The sequence below is a fragment of the Hemibagrus wyckioides genome, linkage group LG16, assembly GCF_019097595.1.
Source record: "Hemibagrus wyckioides isolate EC202008001 linkage group LG16, SWU_Hwy_1.0, whole genome shotgun sequence".
NCBI classification, from domain to species: Eukaryota; Metazoa; Chordata; class Actinopteri; order Siluriformes; family Bagridae; genus Hemibagrus; species Hemibagrus wyckioides.
Window position 1 is genome coordinate 13269931 of NC_080725.1, and position 12978 is coordinate 13282908.

The window sequence follows — 12978 nt, forward strand, 5'->3', positions numbered from 1 at the left end:
GATCAAGCCTCAGTACACTACAAGTTAATAATAATAATAATAATAATAATAATACAATTTTATAATTTAAATAATACATCTATTTACGCAGACTGGGAAATGTCTGTTAAGAAATCTCTGTTGGAATATAATTTTGTTATATGTTCACAAATAATTTTCCTCCTTGTGAACCTGCCAGAAATTTGGATGCCATTAAACATAAACAAATCACATGTTAATCCAACAATATTCAAAATATTGAATTTTCCTCTCCTATCAACCAAGAACAAGAGTCTGACACTATCGTGGACACAGACTCACCCAAGATTGGAAAAACATCAGCTGTTTTTTTTTTATATATTCAACTCTGTGTGTGTTTGCAGTTCTGGAAGGAAATAATGGGTGGAGAATATTCCCTCCTTGACGTCCTCTTAATTGGTGTAAAAAAATAAATAAATAATAATAAAAAATAAAAATAAGGGTGGCACCGTGGTTAGTTAATTAGCACGTTCACCTCACACCTCCAGCGTCCAGGGTTTGAGTCTCGCTCCCACTCACTGTGTGTGTGGAGTTTGCATGTTCTCCTTGTGCTTGGTGGGTTTGCACCGGTTTCCTCCCACAGTCCAAAGACATGCTTCTAGGCTGATTGGAGTCTCTAAATTGCCCATAGTGTGTGCGTGTGCCCTGCGATGGGTTGGCACTCCATCCAGGGTGTATCCTGCCTTGATGCCCGATGACCCCTGAGATAGGCACAGGTTCCCCATGACCCAAGAATAGATTGGATAAGCGGTTAGTACACATCTAGCAACATCAGTAAAACGCTAAAGGATATAAGGAGCAAGTCCCCCATCTCACATACAATAATCTAGCAACAAACCAGTGAATTATATTTGAATGAATTGCCTGTATTAACATATTTCACTCTACATAATTTATATTCTGCCAGTGATAAAAACGAATATAAACGAGTAGCCAAACGATTCACTGACTACAGATTTGTTCAAACCACATTCGTTGTGAGACAAATTATAGTTTGCAGGCATATACTTGACTTTCTGATGGCAAAAGATTGATTATAATATTATATAATATTAAGATAATAACATTCGCATTGACCAACTACAACAACAATATAGCGACACAGTCAACAAATTTCCCTTCATCATTTTCTACTGAATAAAACTAGATATTTAAGTTATTTGTGTGTGTGTGTGTTGTGTTTTAAGAAATTCGTAGGTAAATATAGATTTGGAACATAATTCCATTCATTTTTGGCCAGTTGTAACACGATAAGATCATTGTGACATTATTTTTGTCAGCATTTTTGTGAACAGTTGACTTCTCTCATATGTCATGTCTCTAATCTTCTTAATACTGTATAATTATCAATTTCAGACACTAGTTGCACATATATGAGCTTTCTGTGGGCATCCATCTTGTCAGAGCCAAAGCTTTGTTTCAGGTAGTGGGAATTGAGATGGGTGCAGATGCAGTAAAATGCATATTTATCAATGGAGCAGGCACAGAATCCAAATGAATTAACAAGAAATGTGAAAATAAGTTCAGAGGATCTACTGACAGCGATGGTAGAGATATGCTATAAGACATGAACAAGATAACAGAACAAGACCGAGGGCCAAAATAGCAACACAACATTACGTCACACGGTTTAAACGGATTATTCATGTAATTAACTAAAAACTACATTAATATTTCCTTCAATTATTCTAAGTATTGAATATCATCTTTTCATTTCTTTTTATAAGATTCTCTTCTTCTGAAATGACCCAGTTAAACAATACTTTCCAAATGTTAATTATATTTCACGTTCCTCTTTCAACTTAACTGGTTCAAATGGAAAATGGTAACATACAACGTTGACAAGTTGTGTTTTAAAGTCTATAGTCTAGGGATTAGTCACATGATTCCTTAATCACCTTCTTAATGGGAATATCCTAACTCTTCCTATATACATTGCTTTAAAGGCAAAGCAAATAATTACTTTGTAACATTGGCTTTGTGGAGCTTATATCCAAGTAAGCTTCAAATTCTAATTATTGACAGTGCATGAATAATTATACTGTTTAGTTCAGCCCCATGATTCTCTAGGTAATTTCATCTGTTTGTCGATGTCTTTCTCCACCCTCACTGAAACGACACCCGTTATAGCAAGCATCCAAAGTTTTTTGTTTTTTTTTAATACATGTCAAAAAAGTTCAGAAACAGGGTATAGTCAGAAATTTAAAATCTATAGCAAAACAAGATAGAAACCAGAACTTGAACATGAATCACTTTAGAATTTTGAGTAAAGCCACCCTGAGTGTCACCAGGGACGTCGCTAGGGCTAATCATTCGAATGTTTTATGCCGAGGAAAGGAATTAAGTAAATGTTGATCGGTTTTGTTGAGCACTGTTGCCGTTTACTGTACACGATTATGACTGACATCTCTCTCCGCGCACACACACACACACACACACACACGCTCTCCAAAATACCGCGAGAGTGTGCGCTCGAATATGGTCTAGACCCGCTCTCGCGATACTTTCATGTCCTACACCAGTCGGTCTAAACAGCGCCATTTAAAGTCAAACACACCTACACACACACACACCACGTGACTAAAATACACACCTATACACGCACACACACACACACCACGTGACTAAAACACCTTACAGCCCTTGAGCGCCACAGCAATTAGGTCAGAAAACACAACGATCTTATTATTCAGATAATAGCCTAACCTTTAATTTTTAATGTTAACACAGTTGATAAAAAGTCGGCTAACAAATGTATGTTGTGTCAAAAAGGAGGCCCACTGTCTATGATTACAAAAACCCCTGACATACACTATATTGCCAAAAGTATTCGCTCACCCATCCAAATAATCAGAATCAGGTGTTCCAATCACTTCCATGGCCACAGGTGTATAAAATCAAGCACCTAGGCATGCAGACTGTTTTTACAAACATTTGTGAAAGAATGGGTCGCTCTCAGGAGCTCAGTGAATTCCAGCGTGGAACTGTGATAGGATGCCACCTGTGCAACAAATCCAGTCGTGAAATTTCCTCGCTCCTAAATATTCCACAGTCAACTGTCAGCTGTATTATAAGAACGTGGAAGTGTTTGGGAACGACAGCAACTCAGCCACGAAGTGGTAGGCCACGTAAACTGACGGAGCGGGGTCAGCGGATGCTGAGGCGCATAGTGCGAAGAGGTCGCCAACTTTCTGCAGTCAATCACTACAGACCTCCAAACTTCATGTGGCCTTCAGATTAGCTCAAGAACAGTGCGCAGAGAGCTTCATGGAATGGGTTTCCATGGCCGAGCAGCTGCATCCAAGCCATACATCACCAAGTGCAATGCAAAGCGTCGGATGCAGTGGTGTAAAGCACGCCGCCACTGGACTCTAGAGCAGTGGACACGCGTTCTCTGGAGTGACGAATCGCGCTTCTCCATCTGGCAATCTGATGGACGAGTCTGGGTTTGGCGGTTGCCAGGAGAACGGTACTTGTCTGACTGCATTGTGCCAAGTGTAAAGTTTGGTGGAGGGGGGATTATGGTGTGGGGTTGTTTTTCAGGAGCTGGGCTTGGCCCCTTAGTTCCAGTGAAAGGAACTCTGAATGCTTCAGCATACCAAGACATTTTGGACAATTCCATGCTCCCAACTTTGTGGGAACAGTTCGGAGCTGGCCCCTTCCTCTTCCAACATGACTGTGCACCAGTGACCAAAGCAAGGTCCATAAAGACATGGATGACAGAGTCTGGTGTGGATGAACTTGACTGGCCTGCACAGAGTCCTGACCTCAACCCGATAGAACACCTTTGGGATGAATTAGAGCGGAGACTGAGAGCCAGGCCTTCTCGTCCAACATCAGTGTGTGACCTCACAAATGCGCTTCTGGAAGAATGGTCAAAAATTCCCATAAACACACTCCTAAACCTTGTGGACAGCCTTCCCAGAAGAGTTGAAGCTGTTATAGCTGCAAAGGGTGGACCGACGTCATATTGAACCCTATGGATTAGGAATGGGATGTCACTTAAGTTCATATGCGAGTCAAGGCAGGTGAGCGAATACTTTTGGCAATATAGTGTATATGACCCTTTTGAATATTATTCCATACCCAAGATGTACGAATTAAATAAGCCTAAAGATATCTAAATAAAATGTTAAAGCGTTAAGACATTACAGTCTGAACATCATGACTTTCTATTATTCAACTAATGCAGTATTTAAGTTAAAATACATACATGGCTTAGGTGAACAATGGGCCAGAACAGACTCCATCATTCGGCCGTTCAGGTCTATTGAAAAAGGAATTCTCAGCACTATAAATACTAGTATGGTAATTGACCGTTTTGCTCAAGTCAAGTCTTGGAGATACTCTGTGATGATTCCACCCTCAAAGAAATAGGATAGGTGTAAGAACAAATAATTACTTTTCCAAATATTTCTCTCTTGGCCGGGGGACCAGACTAGGTTGCCCTCTATCCCCTCTTCTATTTGCAATAGCCATTGAGCCCACTTTAAGATCCAGTGTGATGGCTGGAATACAAAGGGGACGCATGGAGCATAAGCTGTCTTTATATGCAGACGATTTATTGTTATACGTGTCTGATCCCGATACCTCTATTCCCTTGGTACTGGATCTGTTAGCAGATTTTGGTTTGATTTCTGGCTACAAATTAAACTTAAACAAGAGCGAATTAATGCCCATAAATAATGCAGCTTGGGAATACCCACTAACATCATTTCCCATTAAATCTTCTTTGAGTAGTTTCAGATATTTGGGTATTTATGTGAAAAAAAACTTTTCAGATCTATTTGATCATAATTTCACCCCACTACTTAATCATCTCAAACAGTTTTAATTTTAATCGTTGGTCCCTCCTCCCTTTATCATTGATTGGCTGGGTCAACTGCATTAAGATGAATGTGCTCCCTAAATTCTTATATTTATTTACATGTATCCCAATTTTCATTCCAAAGTCCTTTTGTGTTGCTCTGGATAGTTGTATTTCTGAGTTCCTATGGAATAAAAAACTCCAAGGATTCGAAAGGTAATTCTCCAGAGGACAAAACAATTTGGAGGGCTTGCTCTTCCTAATTTTTTATTATATTATTGGGCAGCTAATATTCGCTCTATTCTCTGGTGGTTCCATTCAAGTAAATTAATCCACCCGCCAGCATGGCTCCAAATTGAGAATGCCTCTTGTAAGCACTCATCCCTGGCTGCCCTTCTCTGTCTCCCTTTCACAAAGTCTCCTATAAAAAACGTAAAAAATATTATCGTTAAAAACAGTCTCAAAATTTGGACCCAATTTGTACGCCACTTTGGTCTGCACAATACCCCCCTCCTTTCTGCAATCCACTCTAACCCTCTGTTTCACCCTTCTATTATGGACACCGCTTATGCTTCCTGGAAAAGGCTTGGATTAGCATCTTTTGCAGACCTTTATTGATAATGTTTTTGCCTCTTTCGAGCAATTAACCACCCTATTTAATGTACCCAAAAGCCATTTCTTTAGATATTTACAAATTCGAGATTTTGTACGTAAAAAATTTTGCAATTTCCCAAATGTACCCTGTCTTTCTGGTTTGGATTCTATCCTGGGGGTGGACCCCGGTATCAAGGGGTCAATTTCTAAATTAATCAATCTTATAGCTAATTTAGAATCATCATGTTCTGATGACTTGCGCATTGTCTGGTCTCAGGATATAGGTACAGAAATTGATGAAGAGACATGGAAAAAAGTGTTGAATATGGTCCACTCTTCATCTCTCTGTGCATGTCACAGGCTCATACAGTGCAAGGTTGTTCATAGACTTCACTGGTCCAAGAGTAGGTTGGCTCGGATCAACCCGTCCATTGATGATGAGTGTGACAGATGTCATTCTGGACCAGCCACTCTAATACATATGTTCTGGACTTGACATCCTTCTGGAAACAAACCTTTGCCTCATTGTCTGCCATTACATCTGTAGACATACCACCATGTCCGCTTACTGGGTTCTTTGGCATTTTGCCACCTGACTGCTCTATGCCCTCTTACTTTTCTGACTTTGTTGCTTTTTTAACTCTTTTGGCTGAATCTAATCCTATTGAATTGGAAAAGTCCTCACCCCCCATGTCATGCTCGCTGGATTAGAGATGTTCTCTATTTCATAAAATTAGAGAAAATTAGGTACTCACTACAGCGTCCAACTGCTACTTTCCGTAAAATTTGGCGGCCCTTTCGTGATTATGTTGAAACTCTCAAACTTGACCCAGCTGTCTTTGAATGACCTGCCTTCTTACCCCGCCACCCACCCAGCATTTCCGGCATCCCCCTATTTTTTTTTGACCATCAATCTAGAGGTGGATTCTCTGTATTGAGTAGCTCTGTACTGAAGGTTTGATCTGATATTGCATTGTGAATATATTCTTCTTCTTTTTTTCTCTCTCTTCTTCTTCTTTTAATTTTATTTTATTTTATTGTATCTCGTGTGTGTGTGTGTGTGTGTGTATGTATGTTCCTGTTTCTTTTGCCATGTCTTGTTCTTTTTGCTGTGAATATAAAAATGAATAAATAAATAAAAAAAGAAAAGAAAAAAGAAATAGGATAGAAAAGTCACCAAGAGCATGAAGTAGACAAGATACAAGCAGCAAGACAGATCAGAAAATGAGAGATGAGAGAACAATAAAAAAAGAGAGAAAAAATAAATAAACAAACAAAGAATAATACATACAGTAGTGCCAGCATAAATGAGGAATGAAATAAGAGGTGCACAATATAATACAGATTATTGTAAAATAATAATAATAAAAAAGGATCTACATGGCACTGCTTCACACGCAAGCTGTAAAAGAGATAATATTGCATGGTATCAGGGGTGTAGCCCCAATTCTTGGGCCCTATGCAAACACAGTATATGGGAGGCCCCTTTCCCATCATCTCATGATCCTTGCTATTTATCACTTTTTTTTAAAATAATACTACAAAAATATACACACTTTACTCACTGATACAGTACTTGTCAAATCAGTGATGTAAAATTGAAAAGAACATTATTAAAAATTCTAATACCATGTATAGTATTAAACAATTCTTTGCATTGCATGCACGTTAATGCGGCACCGAGATAATTTTATGTATAAATTGAGCTATACCAAGATAGGTAATGTCTGTCCTGGAAGGCCACTGTCCTACAGAGTTTAGTTCCAACCTTAATCAAGGTCTTCAGGTATACTAAGGCTATAGACAGTTATTTAGAGCGAGACTCCTGCCGACGTCCATTTTCAAAACAAACCTCTACCGAAAGTCTCGCGTCATTCCACCTGTCGCGTGTGTTTTCGTGACAAAACGTGGTTTGAGGTCGGCGTTGGGTGACAAGAGTTGCTGTCAGATCGTGTGGTTTGCGACTCCCTCTTGTGGATCATTTACGAATCGCCGCGTAGTGTGAACACGACAAGGACAAAAAGACATACAGTGAAGTTATGAAGTCTGAACAGCAAAGCGATCTGCCGACGGCTAAAGTCTTGTAGTGTGACCAGGCCTATATTTAACATTTGGATTTTGTCTTCGAGGTGTCAGCGAGCCTCTTTGATGCGTCGTGGAGTAGTTCACACATAAAGATTGCCGAGCGCTGATCACCCGCTTATTTTCCCACGATCACAACCCGATCTGTCGGCGAACTCGTTAATTTGCAAATCGGGCTGTAGTGTGAACTAGGCTTTAGCTTTCAGCACCTGGTGCTTTGGCATGTTGCCAGTTATGTTATGCTGGATCCGTAGTACAGGTGAAATAATCGGTGTTCTGGGAAGTGTGTGAGCACCTTTCCATCTCAATCCTTAATAACTCTAACTTGCCGCACATCCTTCCCATCTCGATCCCTCTGCCTAGCTAACCTGTACAAGTTCTTCTCTCCTTCTCTAGTGTCTAACCTAGTGTACAACTCATCATACGCCTTCTGCTTGGCCTTCGACACCTCCCTCTTCACTCTGCACTGTAACTGCTTGTATTCTTGTCTATTCTCTTCAGTCCTGTCCATGTCCCACTTCTTCTTGGCTAACCTCTCCCTTTGAATACTATCCTGAACTTCCTCATTCCACCACCAAGTCTCCTTATTTTCTTTCCTCCTTCCAGATGGCACACCCAGCACCTTTCTTCCTGTCTCCCTGATCACTTCTGCTGTAGTTTCCCGGTCATCTGGCAGCACTACCTGACCACCCAGAGCCTGCCTTAACTTCTGTCTAAATTCCTCACAACGTTCCTCCTTTTTCAGCTTCCACCACTTGGTTTTCTTCTCCATTTCTATCTTTGACCTCTGCTTAGAGACCATCAAATTCATCCTACACACCACCATCCTTTGCTGTCTGGCTACACTCTCTCCCACTACCACTTTACAGTCATTAGGGGCAATATATTCATAGAAAATATTTACTATTTTCAAAGTAACGCCCCAAGAGCAGGCATTACAGAGGGACAGAGGGAAACAGAGGGAAAAACACATGTCTCACACTGAAAGTCCTGACTTATTTTAGATCAGACTCACAGTTCTGGAGTCACAGTTCTGAAAATCATCCATTGTCTATATTCCTAATTAGGGTCACAGGGGTCTGCTGGAGCGCACATAGGGCAAAAGGCAGAGGTACACCCTGGACAGGTCACCAGTCCATCAAAGGGCCACATATAGACAGACAACCACACACCTATGCAATTTAGAATTATCATGTTTTTGAACTGTGGGAGGAAACTGGAGTACACCCCTGCAGGCACAGGCAGAACATGCAAACTTCACACAGAAAGGCCCCTGCCTGTTAGAACCCAGGACCTTATTACTGTGAGGCAACAGTGTTAACCACTAAGCCACCGTGCTGCCCATTAGAGAATCATTTATTTGTTAATACAGATTCAAAAGATCCCATAGGTCCATTTCCCTGATGGATTGGTAAAAAGGGTTAATAAAAAAGGGTTAAAAATGCAGCTTCTTATATTACAGAGAAACATTAATGTGTTAAGCAAAATTATTTGAAAATGAAAAAAAAATGAAATAAAGACCGGAATCAGTTTTCATAAACTCACAAAAGAAAAAAAAAGAGATTTCATGTGGATTTAAAAAAAAATTAATTTGATATTTATTTTAATGGCATATGGAATCTGTACAAGGAAATAAAAACACGTGCATGCACATTTAATTAAGCGGTTTAACCAGATTAACAGGTAAAAAAATATGAAACTGAATCAGATTGTCACGTGTAGAAACCCCTGCACTGCTCAGGGCATGAGCACGCCATGGAGACAGACCCATACACAGGAATCCATGAAGCACTGCTTTATAGACGTAGACAGACATGGGGAAGACTAAACTAACCACAAGGACACTACATAGCACTAATTAAACTGAAACATAAACAAAAACCTGAACTTGGACATGACTGTAACTAAAACATAAAACACAGAATATTCAACAATGACTGACAAAGACAGGTACACAAGGATCCCTATTTATAGGGCTACATATTATCGTTGAGAAAGGTGTGGCACAAAATACACACAAAGAAGCAGGCTTCCAAGGTTCGTCCTCTCTGGGCCTGAAAATTGAATTGAAAGTTCTATAAGTTAGTATGAGTCACATACTAAAAAACACGTTTCTTTGTTATTCGATGCCCATATCTAATAACAATTTGGAATTGGTCCAATATAGAATTTTTTTTCAGTTTTAAGATATAAATGTAATGGCAATCAGTTATATTACAAATATAAATCAAATGTAAATCTAGATTTAAATGTTTAAGAAAAATAATACATCAATAATAGGTATGAACAACCCAACGAATATGAGGTATGTGAAGGACAACAGTTTGAGAATTTATTTGATAAGAAATTAATTATTGTATTATCCATGGCATTGAATCATCAAAACCTTATAGGATTATGTGAATAATAATAATAAGTTCTACCTCCTACTGGTTTATCTTGATCGGTTTATTCAGTGTTGATGAAGGATCACTATGTTCCTGACGGTCAGAACATTTCTGGCATTTGGAATGCCAGAAATATAGATAACAACTATCATAGAATGATAGTGCTCCAAGGTGTTCACACTGCAGCGTTGGAAGTCATCCTGCTGTCTGCCTCAAGACAGTGAAGCAGACAGATTTTAATGTGAGATAAAGTGGTGGTAATTATATGTGAAACACCCTGATCAACAAAAAACAACCTTTCCTGTAAGTTTAAGGTGTCTAAGATGATGGGTGGAGCTGGAGATTTAAAAAGATCAGCACTGGTCTGAGATGATCAGGTGCTCCTGCAGTACGGCACGCGTCCTCAACAGAACAACTGGCTGAAGACTACAAGTAAGTGGTTACTTTGCAGTGTGCATCGATTCATGCTGTAAGTGTGTGTGTGTGTGTGTGTGTGTGTGTGAAACTAATAATTGTCTACATTTCATTTGGGTTTTATTTCAAGCAATTTGTTATTCATTCCATTATTTTCTTTAAATGTATTTAAAGCACAATTTTATCTTTTGCAAGTAAAATGAAATTGTATTAAACAGAAGTGAAGAACTAATTTTGTTTTTAAAAATTAAAAGTGTAATGTAGCTATTTGGATTTTTTTACAGTCGTTCAAATTTTTCTTTCTTCTGTGAAAAAATAAACCTGTTTATTTTACCAACCGCAGTTGCCCGGGGGATCCGATCAACTCTGCCCTTGGGGGTTTTTTTTCTCTATCTGTGGCTTGAATGCTTGATGGCACTATATTGTGCAACTCGTGCTGACAGTTACAGTGTTCCTGTCTTTCAGGAAAAATAAAGATAAAAATGCAGAGCCTGGTGGATGATTATTACAAATACTTCCAAACCTTTGAGTTGCTGTTGGCGAATTCCACAGAACACCAATGCATGAAAGATTTTATCCACATGACACTCCCAGACATCCTGGCCAGGTACACACACACACACACACACACACACACACACACACACACACAAAACAGCATCTCTATATCTCAAAATGCATTCTCTCTCTCTCTCCCTCTCTCTCTCTCTATCTGCTGTGTGCAGCATTGGAACAGGAGAGTCCACTTTGAATGTGATGGGTGTGGGAAGCGGATCAGGTAGATGAACTCTATCATGTGGTTCTAACTCTGTAAAGGCATCTGCATCATGTGTATTAAAAGCGGTCTTTCTACAAAAAATCTTTCTACAGGTGAGATTGAGTTGGAAATTCTCAAATTGCTGCACAAAAAGCATCCGGATGCCAAAGTGGAGAATGAGGTGGTAGAGCCCAGCAACATCATGCTTAACAAATATAAGGGTAAAGAATGAACACAAACTTATTTGTGGCATGGTCCGGTTTGATTTCAATCATTTTACAGACCTAATTTATTTTAGAAGAAAAATCACAGAAAGGATAAGTAGACAACATTTGTAGGGTGCACTGATTTATTTGGGGTTTTTTTAAACCAAATATAAGATTATTAAACCTATTTCTAGATGTCTAATATCAAGCTTTAAACTTTAAACTGCAGCAGCTATGATCAGAGCTCAAGCCCTTCAAAAACTGAAGAAAAAATATATGGACTATTTAGCATTTAAATTGTACATGGAACTTCATTTAAAGTCACTCATTCTACTGATATAAGATACTTGAGTCTGTGACAAATGGTTCAAAGGTTACAGTCATTTTTGTACTCATCATAAAATGAGTCAAAATTGAGAGTTTATTGTGATCTAACATAAAATCATAGCTAAATTTGACTAGTTGCTAAGATGATGTTTCTGCAGTATAATAGTAGCTAAATGAAAATTCTTTCATTACAGAGTAGACTTAGGGTTTGAAGATCTTGCAATCATTTATGAAAATGTTTCATAATGTACTGAGGCAGGAATATTTTCTTCTAGCTTTATTATCGAAGACGCCCGGACTTGACTATGTGACCTTCAACTGGAATGAAATGACAGCGACAGAGTTTGAGATAGAATGGAAGAAGAGAAAGTCTGAAAAGAAGATGCATTTCATTAACATGATTCAGGTTCGTCCATGTACCTCTGCATATTCCTTAGGGTCCTTTTCTTTTCGTTTCTAATCAGTTTGATGAAATATTAAAAATCTGGTTCAATCGATGCCACATACCATACGATGGCACAGCTGTTTCTTTCTTCGTTGTCAATCGGAACGGCACTAGATAATCTTGATTGGCTCCTTTGCATGGAAGAGAGCATTTAGTAAACATGAAAGACATTAACTTTTACATGTTTTGAAGCATTTATTTTCTTGGCCATTAAATTTGAACCTGGTTTACTGTTTTATCACAGATGCTGTACTATGTGGAGGATCCAGAGGCCACGCTTTCCTTCTACCGTAGTTTACTGCACAAAGATGGCAAAGTCCTGCTCGTTCTGGTTGCAGGTAAGCAAACACCCGATTACTTTTAATCCGAGGGAAAGGACGGGGAGTGAGTGAGAGCTTTGCTAATGCACAGAATCCCCTGCAGATGAAAGCGCATGGGCCAGGCTATCGAAAGTGTGCGACACTCAGGTGTGCAAGGAGGGAATTTCGCAGAACTTGACTGCCAGTGAAATCAAGAGCTTTCTGGATTCCAAAAAAATCCCCTACAAAAGCTACAAACTCCATTGTCTGTTGGACATCACAGAATGTTTCACACCTGGAGTTGAAGGAGACCAGCTACTAGACCTTCTGACCGAGGTGATCGAATTCCGTAAGACCGCTCCGACAGAGCTGAAGGATAGAGTTCTGGAGTTTCTGAAATGTCCTGAAAACAACCAGACGGTGAACGGCAGGATCTTGTTTGACTGCAGCAACGAGGCTTTGCTGATCAATGCATAGTTAATAGAATCCAGTTGTCTCATACCTTTATGTATATGTACAACATTGTAAGTGACATATTTCTGTTGGAAATAAAATGTCTTATGCCATCTTCTTTAATCATATATTTTTTAATCCCATTAAAATATCGTAATTGAAGAAAATTTTAACCCAGTAATGCATGAG

The 12978-nt window shown here is 39.2% G+C and overlaps 1 protein-coding gene across 2 annotated transcripts; it reads left to right on the plus strand.

Annotated features, from left to right (window-relative positions):
* Window positions 1–10037: 10037 nt before the first annotated feature.
* On the plus strand, window positions 10038–12967 carry LOC131366711 (histamine N-methyltransferase-like). Of its 2 annotated transcripts, none has more exons than XM_058411413.1 (7): window positions 10038–10357; window positions 10768–10909; window positions 11028–11080; window positions 11173–11280; window positions 11868–11998; window positions 12282–12375; window positions 12461–12967. In XM_058411413.1, the coding sequence occupies exons 2-7, from the start codon at window positions 10785–10787 to the stop codon at window positions 12811–12813; spliced, it is 864 nt and encodes a 287-aa protein (XP_058267396.1). In that variant the 5' UTR covers window positions 10038–10357; window positions 10768–10784; the 3' UTR covers window positions 12814–12967. The 2 variants fall into 2 exon arrangements, with proteins under 2 accessions (XP_058267396.1, XP_058267395.1); XM_058411412.1 differs by having other exon boundaries at window positions 10040–10320.
* Window positions 12968–12978: the final 11 nt, after the last annotated feature.